At 36.7% G+C, this 23354-nt stretch overlaps 1 protein-coding gene across 1 annotated transcript in view; it reads right to left on the reverse strand.

Moving 5' to 3' along the window:
• The window catches only part of LOC150083267 (glycosylated lysosomal membrane protein A-like), a 132088-nt gene that overhangs the window by 82714 nt on the left and 26020 nt on the right, over positions 1–23354 (reverse strand). The window contains exon 2 of the mRNA XM_090377139.1: positions 2468–2740. Coding sequence (XP_090233265.1) covers positions 2468–2740 — 273 coding nt within the window. The remainder of the gene's footprint in view (positions 1–2467; positions 2741–23354) is intronic.

Consider the following 23354-nt stretch of genomic DNA (forward strand, 5'->3'; position numbering starts at 1 on the left):
AATTATTTTACTTAAATCATTTTTCATGTTGTTAGGTGTTATTCATCTATAATGCTACTAAAACACTTACTCAAATCAATACAATACCTTTATTAAATAAATATACTGACTGTATAAACTGTATTAAAATAAAATAAAATAATTGCGGACATTAATGTGCACAGTCTCCGGCCCGGAAGCTGCACAGTGTATCTGACACGAGCACAATATATGAGCAATGGGTTCTGAGATGCCCAGATAGTAAGGAATGTATGCGGTGGCACAACAGGTGTAAAAACATCTATATGACTGCTACTCATATCTCTTAAACATCCCTCAATAATGCTCTGGGGGTAACAGCATGTTACTAGGTCAGCTGTAACCCGTTTGGTCATGTCGTCCCTCTCCTCAGATGAAGAGCAATGGATTGCCACCCTACCCATTAAGGCATTGACCACACTATTTTTGTCGGAACCAGCCTGGGCAGTTTTAAAGTGCGTGTATTGGCCGCAACACATCGATTTTCTATAAACCTTGGTTCTCAAGTGTCGGCCTTCTCTATACACATACACGTCTAGGACGGAATACGTCTAGGGCTGTATACGAAATTGAGTGTCCGGATTGTGGGGGAGACGAAATGTAGGCTCTGTGATCGCCTGGGGGAGCATGATAGGGCCCTCAAGACGGCTAATTATGTAGGTTCAGCCGTAGCTGAACATGCCTGGGAAACTGGCATGGTATTACGACTAAAGAAGCCGTGATTGTAGATAAAACGCATGGTTTTTGGAACCGGAAATGGTTAGGTCTAAGGATATGTTCATCTGGATGCTAAGTCTTAATAGGGATAAGGGCTGTCGTATTCATCCACTCTGAAGCCCTTATCCTAGGGAGAGACGAACGTTTTGGAATGGTTCATTCCAGTGCCGTTTCTGGTTCCAACGTACGGGAAGTGGACCGAATGCAAGTACCATAGCTCATGTTGCATACCTGCTGGTGATGTATAGGTGTACATATATTGATGCTGGATAACCTGTAACCATTATTGATGATGGAGGCAGCCACTGCTGCCGAAAGCTATGGTTTTAGCGCTTTTTAATAATTTTAAACATCTTTTTAGTGCTTTTCATTCTTGTTATATCATCTTATTTTATTTTAATATACAGTTTATACAGTCAGTATATTTATTTAATAAAGATATTTTATTGATTTGAGTCAGTGTTTTAGTAGCATTATAAAAGAATTAGTGTTCCTGACTCCAAAGGCCTCTTCAATGAATTGTTAGGTGTTTTTGAGGCAAACACAGATGCCACCTCTAACATGCCTTTGTTCAGGAATAAGGAGTCAACAGATCCAATGTGATGAAAAAACAAATGTCACGACTAAACATTCTTTAAAAATGTTTTATGTGCTCCCAAAAGTCATACCAACAGTCATATCAGTACCGACATTAATGGACATCCTGGGATAGGGTCATGTTTGTTATGATACTTCCATCTTGGAATTGCTTTGCCATCTATTCATTCAAAAAAGTTCTAATGTTAGCCTTTAAATATTCAATAGGTTTCAATGTAGTTTTCATTAATAATCAATCTACATCATATAGCGAAATTAGTCTCAATTTTTTTAACCATCCCTTAAATAGGTCAGGCTGGGGTCCAAAGCGGGTATGGCACTGCACCAGGACTGGGCGAAACTGTCTAGTGATGGACTGGTTGAGCCCAGACCAGTGTCAGGACCTTCTCGTGGAATGCTCCAACTGTGCGGCATGCCATTAAAAAAAAAAAAAAAATTTAGGCAATGGTCAGGCCACACCTTCAGTACTGTATAGAGGTCTGGAGGCCTCATTTTAGGAAGGATGTAGAGTTGTTAGAACAAGTACAGAGAAGGGAAACAAGAGAAGGGAACAAAGGGATGCGCTTACAAAGAAAGGCTTAAGTTCTGCAAGTTGCAGCAGCTGGAGACCAGGCACCTGCGAGGTGATCTGATTGAGGCATATAAGGCCTAGAATGGTTTTAGCAGGCTCAATGCTGACAGGATACTTCCACTTTCTCAGACCTGAGGTGGCATAGATTCAAATTGAGGAAAGACAGTTGTAGAATAGATGTGCAGAAGTTTGCCTTTAGCCAGCAGGTAGTTGATTGCTGGAACAGATTTCCATCTGTTGTTGTGGAAGTTGATAGCTTAAATAAATTTAAGGCTGAACTAGACAAACATTTGGAGTGACCTGATGGGTGAAATGGGAAGGGTTTTTTTTTTTTTTTTTTGGGCTGATGCTGTATAAGCTTTCTTACTTGCATCATATGCCTCAACTAATGCTAATGCTGATATTACATAATCTTATATTCTATATCATGTTTATTTATTCTATTATAAACAATACTTTATTTACAAGTGTGGTTTCTGTTAATAAAGCATTAACAGCAACCACACTTGACTGTACTAGAACTGTAAAGGCAAAACGTTCTATTCAGTGTAAATGCACACTCACCTGATTAAGGATTACTGCAAATGCATATATAGGAGGTTCTGTAAATGTTATATTGTCTGGCTTTGCAGTACTACTTGATTGAACCCAATGAATATTCAGTAATGCATCAACAGGTGTCTGTACAATGATTAAACACGGAGTTTCTATTGTACTCCATAAGTAATGCATGGTGTCTAAAATACCAGTGGCTTTTATATACAAAAGATCAGAAGATGAATTATCTTTCTGGCTGCACTGAGGAAAATTACAACCTGGATTGATTGTTACATTTAGCTGTAAGCAAAGAAAAAAATTATATAGTACAATTATCCAAGTTTTGTTTAATGTTAGCTATAAAATGCAGTATTCAGAAAAATTCATGTATCAAATGGATTTTATTAAGTAAGGCACAAAGCTTTATTATTATTATTAACCATATGGTGCAAAGAAGCCTGAGGTTATGCTGCACCAGACAAAAAAAAAATTCCTGAGTACCCTGAGAGAGAGAGAGAGAGAGAGAGAGAGAGAGAGAGAGAGAGAGAGAGAGAGAGAGAGAGAGAGAGAGAGAAGTAGAAAGGAATCACCAAGAAAGAGAAGAATGATGATATCCAGCTCAGGACCCTGGGTGTTTCAAGCCCATACTCACCAGATGTGAGCCCCTGGGGTTCTTTTTTGTTTAATGTTAGCTGTATAATGCAGTATTCAGAAAAATTCATGGATCAAATGGATTTTATTAAGTAAGGCAGAGTATGACAAGAAGAGACAAGATACTACAAGCTGTGCATTAAATTCTGAATGCAAATTCTAGTGGTCCAAAATACCATTCTTGTTGAGATAGTCCTGTATTGTGGATTTAACCATGAATTCCATAATCTTACCAACCACAAAAATTAAACTCACTGGTCTATAACTGGCCCTCACTTCTTTGACTTCACCCCTATAGACTGGGAGCATATTGGCACTTCTGTCCAATGGAATAATGCCTAAATCTAATAACAATCTCATTAACATTACTAATGACTGGATGCACTCACCTGCCACCATTTTCAGTATAACTGGATGAATGCCATCCATCTCAGAGGCTTTATGTTCTCTCACCTTCGGTAGCTTTTTAGATAGGGGACTTCTCTGATATCATTATGTCATTTAATTTACAATTAATGAACTCTTGTTTTATTATTTCCCCCCTTGGCACTAATGTAGTTTCATTAGTAAAGATAGTTGCAAAATACGGCCACTCCCCGGCTTACGTAATACTTGACTTACGCAAATTCGACTTTACATTAAGTTTTTGCCAGCCGGTGCAAACTTAAAAAAAATCATGGAAACATATTTTTGATCCCGTAGGAATAAATGAAGGTATCATGAAAATATTTTACTGTGAACCCAGTAATTCATTCCAAGACCTTGGAAGTTTCACTATATAAGCTATTTATCTCTCTAAATGGCAATTTTTATAATGGAAATTGCACTACACTTTCATCGTTATCATATGTTTGGTTATAAGAATCAATTTTGAATGCCTTTGTGATATTTTTCTAAAACACATTTCTGGAGGTCACTACCATAAAACAATAAAAAAAAATTTGCATTTTCCGGTTTATTGGGCTTTTCTGTTAGCATAATCTATTATAAACGGGTAGTAAACTCGATCTTATTGCATTTGTGATAATACTGATAGCTGGAATTCTGTGGGTTTTTATTACGATTATATTACGATATTATGGCAAAATGAGTTCCCCTTCACTGAAATCTTCAATCATATAAAAAACATAAATAAATTTCCAGAATCTTCTCTTCATTCCTATTTACCTATTACAATGGTGAAGGGAAAGGGACCAGAGGAAACTGTCAGTGCTGGCAGTGCTAGGAAAAGAAAAATTTATTTAGAAATGAAGATGATTAAGAAGTACGAAGCAGGACAAAGTTTGTCATCTATTGCATGGAATTAGGTCTCACTACTTCAACAGTGAATACTATTTTAAAGGACAGTGCGTGTATAAAAGAACATGTTAAAGGATCAACGCATTTAAGATCAACAGTAATCACAAAACGGTGTTCAAGTGCTATATCGAAGATGGAAAAGCTATTAATAATATGGATGGAAAATCAGATTCAGAAGCAAGTGCCCCTGAGCCCAATGGCCATTCAAGCAAAAGCAAGAAGTATTTGTGAAGGTATTAAGAATAAGTACGGCGAACCCAAAGCCAAGTTCATGGCAAGCAACGGGTGGTTTAATAGGTTCAAGCATCTGCTGGTTTCCAAAACATTAAAGTATGTGACAAAGTCGCCAGTGCCAATTCTGCAGCTGCAGAGAAGTTTTGTGATGTGTTGGAAAAAACCCCTTTTAAATCTCCACAGTGGCATGCTTATCAGCTGGACAGTTAATTCTGGCAATGATGCTCGAAAGGTAAAACTTGCTGATGTCATTGCCTATCTCCTCACTCTTTTTGAATTTTATCATTTTGAAGTTTTTGTAATTTTTCCTGCGCATAAGAGATAAAAATATTGAATAAATAATTTTATTTACATGTTTGTTGAACATTTCTTTTTTGTTCCAATCAAATTTGCAAGTGCTGCACAAGCATTTGGGGAAATTCTGATTTACATAGAGTTCTGCAGAGAGCAACCCGTACATAAATCAGGGAGTGGTGGGCAGCAAATTTTATTTTGCTGACGAGCAGCACATAGGAATGCAGCAATACTGTACCTGTTTAGAAAAATTAACATTTCTGCATGGGTAGAATAATACAAGTTTCTGCTGTGTATCCTACTGCAAACCTACTTTGTATAATACAGGAGCACCATCTTACAAGATCATATTTTTAAATTTTTCTGTGAAATATTTAATGCATTTTTAATTGAACATTTGTGCCATTCCACTTTCATTGATAATCCTCATAAACGAGAGCCACTACACATATTTGAAATTACAGGTTTAGAAGATCAAACTACAGCAGAAATACATAAAACCAGCAAATTTTTACCTAAAAAGAGTATACCAAAAGGTTACTTGGAGAAACTATTCACTGCAATGTACAGGGTGTCCCATAAATCTGGAACCACAGGGTACAAAACATATTCAATGTGCATAATGCACAAGAATACAACAATGAAAACATTTTTACCAGTCCAAAAAAAAAAAAAAAAAAAAAAAATAGTATGAAATGAACTGCATGCAAGAACACAGCTCAAATGAAATGGTTAACTGGAGATCCTTCTGGGCGATGTATAAAGTGGCGGATCCAGAAAAAAATGACAGGAGGGGCACCATTTTGTGCACTAGAATGGCGATCACATTAGCAGTGTTGTCAACTGTAGTCAGTTGAAAATAGCTGAGCCACAATGCAAAAATAGATAAAATCCTATGTTAACAATGAAAGAAAACTAAACAGAACTGCTTACACACACTTATCTGTATTCAGTTCCATTTATCACAAATACAAAAAAAAAAAAAAAAAAAATGTAAACACAAACCATACAGCCTATGGTTCCACTATATATTCCATGATTGATATACAGGCAGTGCCCAACTACTTCTTTTTAGGGTCCTTAGTCTAACGAAGGACCCTTATAATGTCACTCGGTTGTCTGTCTGTCTGTCTATCCATCCACCATTTGTCACAGCATTGTATCTCTGGAACCACTCAAAATAGTGACTTTAAATTTTGTATGGGTTTGTACATTACGTGGGCAACATAATGGCATACTGATCGTTGTTGACAAAAATTTGTCTGAGAAATGGGGGATAAAATGTGGGGAGACAAAAAGGTTGTCGACAACCTATAGCTTTTTATACACAGTTGGAAACAGCTCAACGAGTAGGTTTAAAATATAATTTTAATAAAATATTTTTAAAATTAAAAGTGGAGGTGCCAGACAGGAAAATGTGAGTAATTTTCTTGTCCCCCCCCTCTATTTACGTCGCTAATGGAGCTAAAAATTTTAAAATCACATTAGTTAGCAATGCGTTATTCGATGCTTATCAAGGGAAAAATATTTTGATTGAAATCTATCATTTACTTTTTGTGTTAAAATTAAAAAACACAAATTTTTATTGCACTTTGATAGTGAGCTTCTTTGTACTAAGTAACTCTTCTTTTGGTGACAAAAAGGTTGCTAAATAGGTAGTTAATTCTATAAAGGTCATTTATAAATTTTGTGATGAGAAGTATTTTTTAACAATTTTCAAAGCTGGAGTTGTCCCAGCAAGGAGGTACCCAGAGAGCCAGTGTTGAGGCAGCGGTGGTGGGGAGGTGCCTGCACAGTCTTGCATGGCCCTCACCTGCCAGTCGCTTTTCCTGAAAGACTTTAATCGCGTCTCCAGGAAGAAGTCAGAGTCGCTTTCCCCACCCTTGTCATTCACAACATTTTCGTTAGTTCCTCAGTTTTAGGCCAAGCCGGGGTACTAGAAACTTTTTTCAGTTACCATAAAGCTCTCTATTTGAGATACTACACTAACGACCATTCGTGACTACGGACCCTTCATTCTGAGTGCCCGGCACTCAGTAGTTGACAGATTTATTTTCAAGTATTAAGTACCAATAAAATCGAAAATATGAACATTAATTGCAATAGATAAATGCTAAACATTCAATGCTAAACACATAGCTATACAATGCTACAGTACTACTTAATATTATACAGCTATGCACACTATTGTATGTTCGTTTGTTCAGGCAGATGAGAGCATCTCATTGACCCACATAACATAAAGCAGTTACCACACTGACGTTACAAAGAGTGGTTGTGTTGCGTTTCATTTTTGCTGTCTTGTCTTATTTCAAATTTATCCCCCTTATTAATATTGTACAGTATACCAAAACTATGTAATACTATGTAGAGTGATGTTAATAAAAAGAAACAGAGTAATAACATTGGAAATAAAACATGACATCATAAGCAAACATGACCGTATTCTTCATCATTATCAGTCGAAACATTCTTTAACGTTTGTTATGACATAAATAATTTCTTCATTATTATAATTTTCTTGATTTTAAAGGCTATGTTTTCATTTCCTTGGATAAATAAATCATTGTTTAAGCATAAACTATTGTTTTGTTGACCTTAATTTACCATTACTATGGTAAAATTTCATTGTTGAAAATGTCACCCCTGTTTTCAACATTACATCCATAGGATATGAATTCCTGCTTTAGAAGTGCATGCTAGGAACGAATTAGCACAGTAGAAGCATATGGCACAAGAAAACAAGCTTATACAGCCATCCATTCACTCCAAACGTTTGCCCATTTCTTCCTTAATTTAATTTAAGCTATCAACTTCCACAACGACAGATGAAAGTTTGTTCCAGCAATCAACCACCCGCTGGCTAAAGGCAAATTTCCGCACATCTATCCGACAACTGTCTTTCCTCAATTTCAGTTTATGTCCCATCAAGGTTTGGAATCTGAGTAAGAGGAAGAATCCCATCAGCATCGAGCCTGCTCAATCCACTCAAGGCCTTATACACCTCAACCAGATCACCTTGCAAGTGCGTAGTCTCCAGATGCTGCAATTTGCAGAACTTAAGCCTTTCTTCCCCTCACGAGTGTTTCATCTCATAACACAGCAGCAACGCAGCACAGTGGCACAGCTAACCACCCAGTGCAATGTAGGAACAGCAAGACCAATATACACATGAATTGTTGCCCTTCTCTGTACTAGTTCTAGCAAATGTGCATACTTCCTAAAATGAGGCTTCCAGACCTGTACACAGTACTCAATGTGTGCCTGACCATTGCCTTATACAAGGAGATAATCACCTCCTTATCCCTGCTGGGCAAAATTCCTGTATATCAATGATGAGACCCCATGACCTACTCTGGCAGCCTGTCTGCACTGCTCAGAAAACTTCATAACTGACTGCACAATTACCCCCAGGTCTCTTTCATTCTCCACTACCCTGAGTGTAACACCACCCAGTTGGTACATTTCTCCGGGGTTACAGCTACCCATATGCAGTACTTTACATTTGTCAACGTTAAACTTCAGTTGCCACTTCTAAGTCCATCTTCGCAAATTTTCTAGATCCTGTTGCAGCAGCATACTCTCATTACTGTTATTAACAATCCATGCCAACCTTTGTATCATCTGAAAACTATGACATTAAGCTTGTTTGTTTGTTATTTGGTTTTTAGGAGCATTAGCAACTAAGGCCATATTGCTCCGGGATATGCGGTGGTCATTCCCTGACCTTTCCGCATCCTCCGTATTTGGTGGTCACGGGCTCGAACCCCGGTCTAATCAAGAAGCGTGTACTACGCACTGCTGCTCCTGCCCACCTGTCTATGGAGGCGCCGATATATATATAAAGTAGAGAACTATCTGTACACTACATTGGCTTTGCATTAGCAACACCCCCTAGTGTAGGAATGGAGTGGCCTGTGATGCTGGTAAAGGAGAAACTATTTGCTCAAAGTTGGGAACAGTTGATACATAAGATTGTAGTTAGCATGCATGGCAATCAGTTTTTAGGCATCTGCGAGGAAGAATGGGTCAATGTTGAGATCTTTCCAAGACATGGACAGGGATACTGGGATATTTAGGGAAATCAAAATTGAGAGTAGGAGTGTGCTATAGGCCTAATGACTCTGATGAGTATAATAAGATATTGTACAGGGAAATAGAGTGGGCCAGTAAATCAGAGAGTCTTATAATGGGGGATTTTAATTTCCCAGATATTGACTGGAATTTGTGGGTTGGTCACTCGCACACTAGCAAGGCTTTTGTGGATTTATTGGATGATTGTTTTCTACACCAGCATGTTCGTGAGGCAACAAGAGGGAGCAATACTCTTGATCTGATTATCAGTAGTGACTCTTCATGCATTAAGAACCTGCAGATAAATGAACCACTAGGTGGCAGTGATCACAGTGTGTTGAAGTGGGATTTACTCAAGGAGGTAACTACCATCAGAGGTAAAGGGAAGGGTTTTTGTTTTCGTAAAGGCGACTATGATGGTCTGAGACAGTATTTAAATTCTATACAGTGGGACCAACTGATGATGTTACCAACAGCAAACTCAAAATGGGAAGCATTCAAGGAACTAATCTTGGAGGCTACCAGGCTTTACATACCAACTAAGAAATATTGTTCAAGGTTTAGGCCTAAATGGTTGTCAGATGAACTAATGAGACATGTGGCAGAGAAGAAAAATGCATGGGATACATATAAATTAATGGGTGACATGGAAGCCTATGATAGATATCAGTTGGTCTGTAACCAAGTCACAAAGGAGATTAGGCAGGCAAAGGCAGACTACGAAAAATCCTTGGCAAAGGATGCAAAGAAAAACAGAAAAGAGTTCTTTACATACTTGAACTCGAGAAGGAAAGGGATGAATCAGATTGGTCCACTGGATATTGATGGTTCAACAGTTGAGGATCCTGCTCAGGTGGCTAACAATCTAAACGAGTATTTTGCATCTACATTCACGCATGAGGAGTTATTCAGGAAGGAGAATGATGTAGGTAAAGTAAACATTGGCAGTGAGCTGGATGATTTTGTAATAACTGAGAGGAAAGTGGAGGAGAGATTGTTGAGGATAAACATAAAAAAGGCACCTGGGGTGGATGGGATCTATCCAGTTATATTAAAGGAGGCAGCAAAGGAAGTATGCAAACCCCTAGCCATAATTATGAGAGCTTCTTTGGACTCAGGGGAGGTACCCATAGACTGGAGATGTGCAAATGTAACCCCAATTCACAAAGGAGGATCAAAGGCTGACACAAGTAATTATAGACCTGTTAGTTTAACTTCTGTTCCAGGTAAATTAATGGAGGCACTGGTTAAAGAAGCACTGCAGGATCATCTAGACAAGAATTCAGTTATAGCTCAGACGCAGCATGGTTTTGTTAAGGGCAGGTCTTGCCTGACCAATTTGATTGGATACTATGATGTAGTCACAAAAGAACTGGATGCAGGGAATAACTTTGATATTATATATTTGGATCTTAGAAAGGCTTTTGATACTGTTGCACATGGAAGACTGCTGCACAAATTGGAGCAGTGTGGCATTGGAGGCAAATTGCTGCTATGGATAAGGGGATGGTTGAGTGGCAAAAGACAGAGTGGTAATCAATGGACACTGCTCAACGTGGACTAATGTTATTAGTGGAGTTCCTCAAGGTTCAGTGTTGGGTCCGTTGTTGTTTTCGGTGTTTATGAATGATATTGATGATGGGATATCAAGTTTAATGTCCAAGTTTGCAGATGATACAAAGGTTGGCAGGGTCGTCAAGGACACTACTGACGCTATGCTGCTGCAACAGGATCTGGAAAGGTTGAACAGATGGGCTGAGAGGTGGCAAATGAAGTTTAACATTGACAAATGTAAAGTACTGCATATGGGAAACAGTAACCCCAGAGCAACGTATCAACTCTGCGGTACCACACTGACAGTGGTGGAGAATGAAAAGGACCTGGGGGTAATTGTGCAGGGAGATATGAAGTTCTCTGAGCAGTGCAGACGAGCTGCAAGAGTAGCTCATGGTGTCTTGTCAATGATATACAGGAATTTTTCTAGCAGGGATAAGGAGGTGATTATTCCCTTGTATAAGGCAATGGTTAGGCCACATCTTGAGTACTGTATACAGGTCTGGAGGCCTCATTTCAAAAAATGATGTAGAGCTGCTGGAACGGGTACAGAGAAGGGCAACAAGATTAGTAAATGGAACAAAGGGTTGCTCTTACGAAGAAAGGCTTAAGTTTTGCAAATTACAGAGTCTGGAGACTAGGCACCGGCGAGGTGATCTGATAGAGGTGTATAAGGCCTTGAATGGTTTGAGCATGCTCAATGCCAATGGGATTCTTCATCTTTCTCAGAATAATCACCTCAGAGGGCATAAATTCAAATTGAGGAAGGACGGATGTCGGATAGATGTGCGGAAATTTGCCTTTGGCCAGCGGGTGGTTGGTTGGTGGAACCGACTTCCATCACTTGTTGTTGAAGTTGATAGCCTAAACAAATTTAAAGCTCAACTGGACAGGTATTTCGAACGAACGGAGGGGTGAAATGGGAGAGGGTTTTTTTTTTTTTTTTTTTTTTTTGGGCTGATGCTGAATAAGCTTGCTTTCTTGCATCGCATGCCTCTACTAATGCTAATGCTAATGCTAATGATACGTACTCCCATCCTGTACTGTCATGAGTCCGCCGTGACTGGCTCAAAAGCAGTCAAACAACCAGCCCAAGGTCACAAGTGGTACAGCTATGTATGGTTTATTCACATGGTGAGCATTGAGTGTTTCATCTCATAACACAGCAGCAACGCAGCACAGTGGCACAGCTAACCACCCAGTGCAATGTAGGAACAGCAAGACCAATATACACATGAATATAAGTGCCAGAGATTGGCTTGTATACACTACAGCAGTCAATGGCCTCATGGGTACCCATGCTCAATGGAGACACAAGAAACTGCAACTTCCATGGGCATATCAGCATTAATGCTGGACCACTGATATGTGGTAATCTGTTACCTGTTCTGGTGAATCCCATTTCCACCTCTATCAAGCTGATGGGAATATATGCATTTGGAGAAAACAGCATAAGGCCGGGGCACCTGGATGCATTGTTGGTGTTTGGTAGGGCAGAGGTGGTAGTGGTGTTATGTTTTGGGGACTATTTTCTTGGCATGCCTTGGGTCGTCTTATTGTTGTTAATCAATGGCTCGATGCGAATGCCTATCTTTCTATCATTGTCGACCAAGTGCACCCGTTCATGATACCAGAAAACTCCGGCATCTATTAGTAAGAAAATGCACTATGACATGGCACCCAGCAGGTTGCTAACTGGCTGCAGGAATGTGACAATCAATTCTATATCTTCCTATGGTTGCCCAACTCAACCAATCTCAACCCAATTGAGCATGTTTGGGACCTACTGGAAAATTAACATTTGATGCTACGATCATCCAATGTGCAATGTGTAAACATTACTGGACACACTGTGGAGTCCATGCTAAGATGGACTGACTATATTATAGGGAAAAGGTGGCTCCATGAGATAACAGGTAGGTACTGCTAATGCAAAGCCAACTCTCACTAATTCAGAATGCCTTCTTTTTTATATATATATTTTGTTTATGTAGAACAGAAATATTTTCTAAATAAATTAATGATAGAATTCTGAACTCCTGAAAATGGTTTCATGATCACTGTAAATGAAATAAAATCATTCAAAAAGAAAAATTAAATGCAAGTGAAAACATTAAAACAGTTTTATTGTTACACAATGCTGCTACGCATCCTTCCAATGAAATTTCATCAAGCAATCATGGCAATACCAAATGCCTTTTCTTCTCTTGTTAGAGAAGAAAAGCCAGTGGTCAATATTAAAAATTATAACACAAAAAGTGTTATTCATAACTAAGCAGCAAGTTGGAATGAAGTACAGGAAAAATACAATTAAGTGCAGGGAAAAACTATTTATGGTGAATTTGTTCTTATTTATTCAGAAAGAATCAAAGATGAAGAGCCTCAAAATGTGTTAAATAACAGTGGCAAAAAAGGAAATTAATTTGAGAATAAAAGAATGGGGTAGATGAAAATGAAATAGCAACAACATTTCAATAACAATCTGTAGGTGAAGTGAAGAATAAAACAAACCATTCTTCTGTTTCTTGGTGATTCCCCCCCCCTCTCTCTCTCTCTCTCTCTCTCTCTCTCTCTCTCTCTCTCTCTCTCTCTCTCTCTCTCTGGGTAACTCAGAAATTCTTTTGGCTGGTGCAGCATAAGCCTCAGGGTTCCTTGCACTATATGGCTAGTAGTAGTAATAATAAGATGTAAAAGTCACATTACACAAAGGCAGAACAGAATATTTTCAGTATCTTCAAAAAAGAGAATACAATTTGGGAAGGAACATCAGATGTGATTAAATTTACTGTTATTAACATTTAATATGATTATAGTTTGCTATTTAAAAACATTTATTATTTGTGTTCCTGAGCTGGATATCATCATTCTTCTTTTTCTTGGTTCTCTCTCTCTCTCTCTCGGTGACTTGGGAATTTTTTTTTTTGGCTGGTGCAGCATAAGCCTCAGGCTTCCTTGCACCATATGGCTAATAATAATACATCTAAATTAACACATTAGTACTTTATTTGTTTATACTGTAGTATATGATGCTTACCTTCTTGATGTGGTAGCCAGTTTATAGGCTACCCAAATTTTTGTATCAGTTGTAATTTTGACTTGGCACATTATGGCCTCAGTTGCAAATGCACCATTAAACACCAAACCAACCAACTTTATTAGTACTACCAAATGACGCAAGCTTATACAGCATTGACAAAAAAAAAAAAAAAAACCCTTCCTAAATCACCCGTCTATCTCCCCTAATAATTTGTCTAATAATTCTTCCTTAAATTCATTCAAACTACCCACTTCCGCAACACCAAAAGCTTGTTCCAACAATCAACTACCCTCTTGCTAAAAACAAATTTCCATACATCTGTCCTTCAACCATTCTTCCTCAATTTCATTAGTACAGCTTTAAACAAACTATTAATATCAAATCTCAGACCGATTCAACCATTTTCCTCTCATACATTACTATAAAGATGTTTCCTTCATCTGAAAAGTCAGAAAAAGCATTAAAATTTTCCCAAGAGACTAAAAATTGAGGTATTTCATCCTCATTATATACATTTGTAAGAAACTGGAGGTTGAACCCAAGGTATACATACAAATAACAATCAAAAGATAAGATGTTCAGCTGTCTCCTGGGCCTAGGGTTGCCAGACGTCCTTTATTTCAAAGGACAATCCTTTATTTTAGCCAAACTGTCCTTTTCCTTTATTGAAACGAGAAGGACGCAATTTGTCCTTTATTTTCATTTTTCAATGCCTGTGCCTCGTAATGGCAGCGGCTGATTTCTGCACAGGCATACGCTTCGGACCCCACATGCGCAGGCCCCCCCCAAACTGACAAAAAATTACAATTTCATTTCAAAGCTTTAGCTTAAAGTTTTAACAGGAGATACATTAACCCCCCCCAAATGTAAAATCTGCTACTGAGAAATGAATCATAAAGAGAAAATCTTAGCCTCTCCAGCTCATGTATGTAGTTTCTCGAACAAGATGCTCTTAACTTCATATACTTCTCGATGAAATATATTTTTGACAAAACATAAAAACTTGCACCTGTGTGGCCATGATCTAATTTTCACGAAAATCGTGCAACTGGTAGAAAATTAACAAAATCATAGGTCATCCAAGTTTCTTGCGACAACCAACTAACTGGTTAAAATAAATTTATTAAAATAAAAATAATATATACATAAGATAAAACAGAAATAAAATAAAATAAAAGCTTTAAAATACAATAAGATAAAAGTGTTAAAATATAATATAATAAAAGCGTTAAAATACATGGCAGTTTTCGAAGCGAAGTGCCTCTTCATCAGCTGATGAAGAGGCACTTCGCTTCGAAAGCTACTATGTATTTTAATCAGCTGATGAAGAGGCACTTCACTTTGAAAGCTAATATGTATTTTAATGCTTTTATTATATTATATTTTAACACTTTTATCTTATTGTATTTTAAAGCTTTTATCTTATTTTATATCTGTTTTATCTTGTGTATATATATATCATTTTTATTTTAATAAATTTATTTTAACCAGTTAGTCAGTCGTTGCAAGAAACTTGGATGATATAATGCAACTCGACACACCTATGTTTTCTAAAATCATAGGTATTAGGAAAAAATCACTTTTTATAATATGGAGTTCAATGGCTTTGTTTAAACTGTTTTTCCTATAACTTTACAAAGAAATATTTATCTATTTCATTTATACAGTTATAGGCACCTACATATTTCATGTTATATACAAACATTTTAATTTATTAAAGAGGCCTCCAGAGTCAGGAATTCGATAATTCATTTTTAATGTCACTAACCACTGACTGAAAACTGCATATATAACTTTATGTACAATAAAACATACTATAAAAATAAAATAAAATCTTCTTCAAAACTGCATTATACTATAATTAAAGCAAAACCGAAATAAAGTAAAAAAAAATAAAAGTGTATATTACGATAATATAAAATCACTGATTAAAATTTTAAATATTTTAAATTTAAAGGTTGGAATCCCTTAAAACGATAATATAAAATCACTGATTATATTACGATAATATAAAATCACTGATTAAAATTTTAAAAATTTTAAATTTAAAGGTTGGAATCACTTAAAACTATACAATACAATATTTGTATACAATACTATACATTATTTGCCTTCATCAGCTGAGATGGTTATGGGTGGGGTGTCCATTTTGGAAGAACACCAAACCGGGACACTTATCTTATGGCATTGTTATGGGGGGAGTAATCTTTCCCCCCTCACCCGATAAAAAAAATGTGCAATAATGTAAACAAAATGCGGAAATTTTGTTTTTAATAAAACACTTTTTTCCCCCCATTTTTATTTTCAAAATGTAGAATTAACAAAAACAGAATGCAGTTCTTAAATTTGAACAACAAAATTTATGCAATAAATATGAAAAATATTTTTTATTAATATATTTAGCAGAACTCTTCACGGCATTTAACAGAGATTTGTTATTTTTAATTTTATTCTTAAAATCGGTGAAGTTTAAGTCCCTCAAATTAAAAACAGAGGTAATGATTGAATTAACTGTACTTATCTCTAACCTATTACGCTCACCAGTCCATTGTATTTTCATTAAAGAAAATATTTGCTCGCAGCTGGCATTGTGACCTGGAATTGCACATAAATATGAACATAATCTAATAAACTCGCTCTTTTGTTCAAGGTATTCTATTTTTTCAAGTAATGTTGTCCATTTTTCAACACTACTCAATGTATTCCATTCCTTATTATTTTTATTTTCGATTTCGTTTATGGCAATTTTTTTTAAAACTCCAAAAATTGATCATATAATAAATTTTCATCAAACTTAATTTCAATTTTTTTAAATGATTCCAGAGAATTTGCTATATCCGCCCATTTCGGAATGTTTTTCATTAGCATCCAGTTTGAGAACTGGAATTGTTCTAGGGGTTTCGACAAATTTTCTAAATAATTTTTAGCCGTCAAATAAAAATCTATGATTTCGTTTTTAAACTTATGAACTTTTTGGTTTTCTATATCACACTGAATAATTTTTCTAGTCTCAAATGGCAGAAACTGATCAGATATTCTATTACCTAACATCTCAATCGTTTCTTCAACAATAATTTTAATCTCTAAAATAGTTATGTTTGCTTTTTAAATTTTTAGTATCTGGTTATTGAAGAAACTGAGAAAGCTGTGGACAGTCCACAAATATGCTTCTCCCAATGGATGATTAAAACATTTCTCAATAAAACAGGAGGCTTTTCCTCGGATAAAAAAAAGATTTTAAACCTTCGAAAATTGTGACAACCAGCTAATAATGACATAATTAATAATGACAACCAGCGAGTTTTAGAGTGAGTGAGTAATTTTTTATACTCTATATCAACGGGAGCACAAAATTCCTTTAAACGTTCCATTCGAACAGTATAAGTGTGAAAGTAAGAAAATATTTTTACAACTACCAATTCCACGTCAACTGCTAGTCTTCCTGCTCCTGATTGATCAGAATTATGAAATATGTGTGCTATACATCCGACATCTTTGATATTGGAATTAACTAAATTTTGGAGTCGAGAAAATATGTTGCATTGGCCTCTTCTGTTGATCCCTCCAAAATTAACATTCATATTGTCAGCTCCGCACACAATACACTTTTCTTTGGGGATATTATTTTCCTTCAGAGAAGTAAGGATGTAGTTAGCAATAGTTTCTGATATCTCATCGGATAAACAATTCATTTTAAGAAGCTTAACTCGCATACCATTTTTCTCGTTGAAATAATGCAATAACAATGAAAATACTTTCTCCGATTTATGGTTGCTTGCATCGGCAGAAATTCCAAAGAATTCAGTACTACTGACATCTTTTAAAACTTCGTTAAGTGAATAAGGAGCCAGTATATTCTTTATTAGTGCAACTGTTTTCATTCGTACACTAGAAAAATTTTGTGCAATTTTTGAGTCATCAAAAAGTTGACCGAAAAGGCTTGAGGAGCAATCAGCACTTTCGACTGATGTTTAATTAAATGATACGCCATCATAAGTTCAGCGATGGCAACCTTGTTCATTTGAATTTTCTTTGACAAAGAAGTGTTCCAATTTAGATGATGGTGCAGTTGCTTGAAATTTCATTGTGTGTTTTTTCGAATTAACGTGATCTTTGATATCACATCTACCACAGTGACTTATGTTAATAAAACATGAGCACATTCTGCATTCAGCCTCATTTTCGTGTCTTCCTTTTTTTTTTTATAAAAAACTCCATTCTTTCTGGAAGTCCTCTTTGAAAACACATTTATGTTTAGGCATTTTTTTTTATTATGCAGCTTAAACTAATTTAAAAAACTTACACAAAAACTCACCAATCTTTATCTATAAACTGATTGCGCCACGTACACTGAAAATAAAGGAAGAAAACACACGTCCAAACATCCATATCACTGAACTTAAACTAAAAGTCGCGTGAAATGAAACTGAATACGTAACATTGCACGTGCATACACGAGAAATGAAGGCCTGCCAATCAATGCTAGACACCACCTCCTCGATTATATAGATTAAGTTTTTTGACCATTATAAAGTTTACAGTGAAGTGCCCGCAAACCGGCGGTGAACAGGCGATGTACAGGCTGTAACTGATGACGTGACTGAAGACAATGCTGCGAACTCTGCTACTAATTTTTTATTGTGCACAAATAAATTTGTGCAAAATTGTTTGTGATAAGAAACTGGGACATTTAAGCATCCTGAAAAAAAAATTTCTGAACACCAGAACAGTTTCACATAAACTGGGACGTATCCACACCCTAGTTATGGGTTATCCACAATATATATATATATATATATATAGGGCTGTTAAAATTAAAGTATCCCTGTGTAGAGGGCTATAGGTACAATAAAGAATGTGCTAAAAAAATTAGTTACAAAATTTGTCACTATATGGTGCTGTGGCAATACAAATCACTTGAACAGCACTACAATTGTTCAATGTGTCCTCCATTTTCGTCAACAACAGTTTTCATTCAAAGAACAGCATTTTCTACCGCAGAACACAACGTGTCAACTGGAATAGCTAGCACGTGATATCTAATGCTGTCCTTCAGATCTGCCAGAGTTTGACATCCTTCCCGATACACCTGATTCTTCAATAAACCCCACAACCAGAAGTCACATGGGGTGAGGTCCGGTGATCAGGGTGGCCAAGGTGTCTGGAAACAATGGCTGACAACCCATTCGTCTGTAAAGTATTGCCTTAGCAATCTTTGGACACAACAGTGGATGTGGGGGTGGCGCACCATCTTGCACAACTATGGTATCCTGAAAGCACCCACGTTATTGCAGCTCTCGTATTGCAAAATTTGTCAACATTTCATAATATCGCTGTCCAGTAACAGAACGGGTGCAGGGTCCAGTCGGTGTTAGTTGTTCAAAAAAATATGGCCCAATCTGAATGTGGCCATAAATCCACACCACACTGTCACTGTTGGAGAATGCAACGGGACCTCTTGGATAATGTGAGGGTTTTCTGTTGCCCAAATGTGACAGTTGTGCATATTCACTTGTCCATTTAAGCAGAAGTGGGCTTCATCACTCCCAAAGATGTTACATGGTCAAATGATATCCACTGTCATTCGCGCCAGAAATCCACGCCTTATGCGCTTCTGATGCCAGAATTCTCCGATAGCCGCAGCTGCATTGTTGCTGTTCTGACAGTACAGCTTCACTAATGGCGCCTTTGCCTGCAACATTGTTGACATTTTACTGCTGTAGTGCAGGCAAACATCTACCGTATGATTTTGAAGAGACTGTGTTGCTTTTATACAGTACAGTAGAGCTGAGTAGTGGCGCTGTGGCAATAACTTACGTTATTTGCATACGATTATGTTATTTGTATTATGATTATGAAAATAATGTAAGTTATTTGTATAATCGTAACGCACCATACAGTGACAAATTTTGTAACTAATTTTTTTCCCAATAAATGGCGAACACATTCTTAATTGTACATGTTGTCCAAAGTTTTGCTCCATTACGAGCCTTAGAACTCGCTCCAGACCCCTCTACATAGGAATACTTTAATTTTAACAACCCTGTATATACCTACATATATCACAGCAGGTCCGCAACGCCCACTATGACACATGAGCACTAATAACTTCCGATACACTGGAACTGGAAACGGCTTGGGTATACATCATTCTAAATCCCTCGTCCCTCCCTAAAATGAGGGACTCAAAAAATGGATGAATGCGGCAGCCCTTATCCCTATTAATACTATAGTGTCTGGACGAACATATCCATAAGCTCTCTAGCCACTTATGGTTCCAGAAACCACTAGCTTTGTCGACAACCAACACACCTTTGGCTGAAATATCATGCCCCGTTTCACAAGCATGTTCGGCTATGGCTGAGCTTCCATAATCAGCCGCCTTGATGGCTCTATTGCACCAAAAATACCATGTGGAAGAACTAAATTTGCTGCCATTGTTTGTTTTTTTTAGGTAAAAAAGCACTGAATTGGATGATTAAAAACCTCATGACTCACCATTATTTTTTTGTTTACAGATTGATGCTTCTAATAGAAAGAACATGAAAACGTTTCCTTTCAGTCAATTCAGTACTTCAAAAAAGAACATGGTCCTACAAACTATTTAGTTGATTTTTTTTGAAAATGCTGATGGAAGTGCAGATAGAATGTTTGAGTGTCTAAAAAATTCAATGAGTAATTTAGGATTGGATTGGTTAAGGGTATCTATTTTCAATGTAGACAATGCAAATTGTAATTTTGGGAGTAATAAATCCTTATTCCAAAATATTAAGAAATTAGATGAAGAAGTAATTAAAGCAAACTGCCATGCTCACATTATTCATAATTTAGCTAAATATGCTTTCGATAATTTTGATATTGATATAGAAAATATTGTCTCGAAAATATAAGGTCATTTTTCTGTTTCAACTAAAAGAAGGGATAACCTTAAAGAATTTCACGAGTTTGCCGAAACAGAGTTTAAGGACATTAAGGCAAGTACCAATTAGATGGCTTTCTTTACAACCATGTATAGAACGAATTTTGCTTTCATGGAAGGCTTTGAGCCTTTATTTTGTAAGCAAACCAAAAGACTGTTCCAAACAGCTTTTTAAAATCCTTCAAATTAATGAAAATTCAACAGAGGTCTTTATAATTATAGAATTATATTTTCTTTTCAAAATGTATGTGATCGAATTAATTTGCAAAGCAATAAAACAGATTGAAAAGAATCAAAACATGTGCCAGCGTTATTTTTTATATAATGATCTAAATAATTCACTGAAGAATCATCTTGATCAAGTATTTTTTGGGTATCAAGTTCATCAGCATTTCTCAGAAATTAGATCCTGTAGTTAAAAGCATAGTAATAAATTATTTCAAAGCATTTTATAATGCTGCATTGAAATATTTAAGAAACAAATTTAATTTTAAATACCACTGCTCTGTCAGAAAAGACAGAGCAGTGGTATTTAAATGGACATCACTGAGATTAGAACTAAGACCATGTATATTTGTGAAATGAACTAGGAAGTGTTTGGGAGGATTAGATCTTTTTGCAGATAAGTTTACTCTATTAGTTTGACAATTAATGGTGTATTCAAAAGTAAGAAAAGGTGTGGGAGGTGGGAACATGGTGTATGAAGTAATGAAATTTTTGGATATGGCATACACACATGGTAAGAATATACCCAGATCCTTAACAAAACGTGGCCTTGACAATGCCCTACACATACACACTAAGTACTCTGACTTCCCTTCAGTCACTATCTGGCAGAGCAGAGGCAACAAGATTACACACTAGCTGATCTGGAAGCCTCCTAGAGAGTTACCAATAGGTTTGGTCCGGTGTACTAACTAACGGCCGGCCTGAGAATACTGTTTTAGAGCTGTACCCTCAAAATGTAAGGAAGGTTGGATCTCGCCATAATGTCCATCATAACCTCAAAAGTCATCAGTCATATTGCATGATGGAAGAGATGGGGAAGAGGTGACTGGAACTTAGTCTGGAGACTAAATTCCGGTGGAACCCATGTTTAGTCTGGAGACTAAACATGGGTTCCACCACTTCAAGCCACCAATAAGCAAAGCAGCGGTATTGCACCGGTTGATGAGAGTCATCTACCACCTAGTATTGCCTGGTAGCACAGAGGGGCGGCATTCCTCAGTGTGGTGTGGGTGCCACACCTCGGCCCCTGCTTATGTTGGTTCACACCTGCTTGGTCACTCACAGTGTACTTGCGTATGGGGGTTATACCCAGGATACCCAGTTGGAAGCAAAGGTATAATGAAAGTGGGAGTAAACTACAGGACAGGTAATTGTAAAGATTATGATGAGAGCCCCTACATCAGTGGTTTTCAACCTTTTTTAATAATGGCACCCCTAAGTAATTTATTTTATTTTGTGACACCCCTACTCAATTTTCTTCCTGTTAGATCCGTCTCTCTCTCTCCACACACACACACATATATATATATATATATATATGAAAAAATATTAAAAATATTTTATATGATAGTTATTACAATAATATAGCTATAAACAAAATTACAATTCATAATACAAATTATATATATATATATACTGTATAATTTTATTCTTTATATAGAGGTACTAAATAAACATCAATTACAGATCGCCACAAAATTAAAAAGATACCGTACACCTTTTTATAATGAAATGAATATATATAAATTGAAAAAAAAAATAAGTCAAAGTTACTTAAACCCAAATTACATGGCACTCCTAGAATATTGTTTTGGCACCTTAAGGTGCCACAGCACCCTGGTTGAAAACCACTGCTCTACATGCAAATGGAAAGGCAAGTAAGCATGAATATCTTATTATGGGTGATTTTAATTTGCCTCTAATTGACTGGAGCAAATTGAAAGGAAACTCCACATGTGGGACAAAATTTTTAAATGAACTAGATGATTGTTATTTTTATCAACATATCTGGGAAAGTACTAGGGTAAAGAATACTCTAGACCTCATCATTACCCATGACTAGATGACATAATAGGGCTGACAGTATTGGAACCAGTAGCGGGAAGTGATCACTGAGTTCTACGGTGGACTGTGAAGAGAGTGGTAGCAGTAGTTAAAGACAAAGGAATGGGTTATAATTTCAGGAAAGCAAATTATGACGGCTTAAGATGCTACTCGGCCTCTATTAACGGGTAGATATCTCACAGAGAACGAATACAATTGAATTATGGTATACCTTTAAAACATTAATCACAGAAGCCTTGAATGCTCGTATACCATTAAAAAAAAAAAAATACTCCACAAGGAGGATTCCAAGTTGGATGAATAATGAAGTTGCCAGATTACTTGAGCAGAAAAAGATGGCATAGAAAGTTAAAGAGCAATAAAAAGTACCAAAGCCTATAACAGCTACAAATTGATCTGTAATAGTGCTACAGAAAAGGTTAGGCTGGCAAAGGCAGATTATGAGAAATCGCTGGCAAAGAGAGCAAAGAGGGTGTGGGGGGAATAAAGAATTTTTCATATATAAATGGAAAGAGAAGGACTAACCAGATCGGACCGCTATGTAAAGGACGTGGGATAGTATCAGATGCCCCAGCTGAAGTTGCACATGAACTCAACAGTTACTTTGCATCAATATTTACAGAAGTAAAACCCTATACATCAATAAGACATTATGGGAGTGAAGTTGAAAAAAATGTAATTAATGATGTTGAAATTTCACATGTTTATTTAATGAAAAAACTTTCAAGCCTACAGGCCAATAAGGCTCCTGGGGTTGATGGCATATACCCTATAATCTT

Source organism: Mastigoproctus giganteus, chromosome 7 (assembly GCF_048544385.1).
Source record: "Mastigoproctus giganteus isolate SK-2022 chromosome 7, ASM4854438v1, whole genome shotgun sequence".
Taxonomy (NCBI): Eukaryota; Metazoa; Arthropoda; class Arachnida; order Uropygi; family Thelyphonidae; genus Mastigoproctus; species Mastigoproctus giganteus.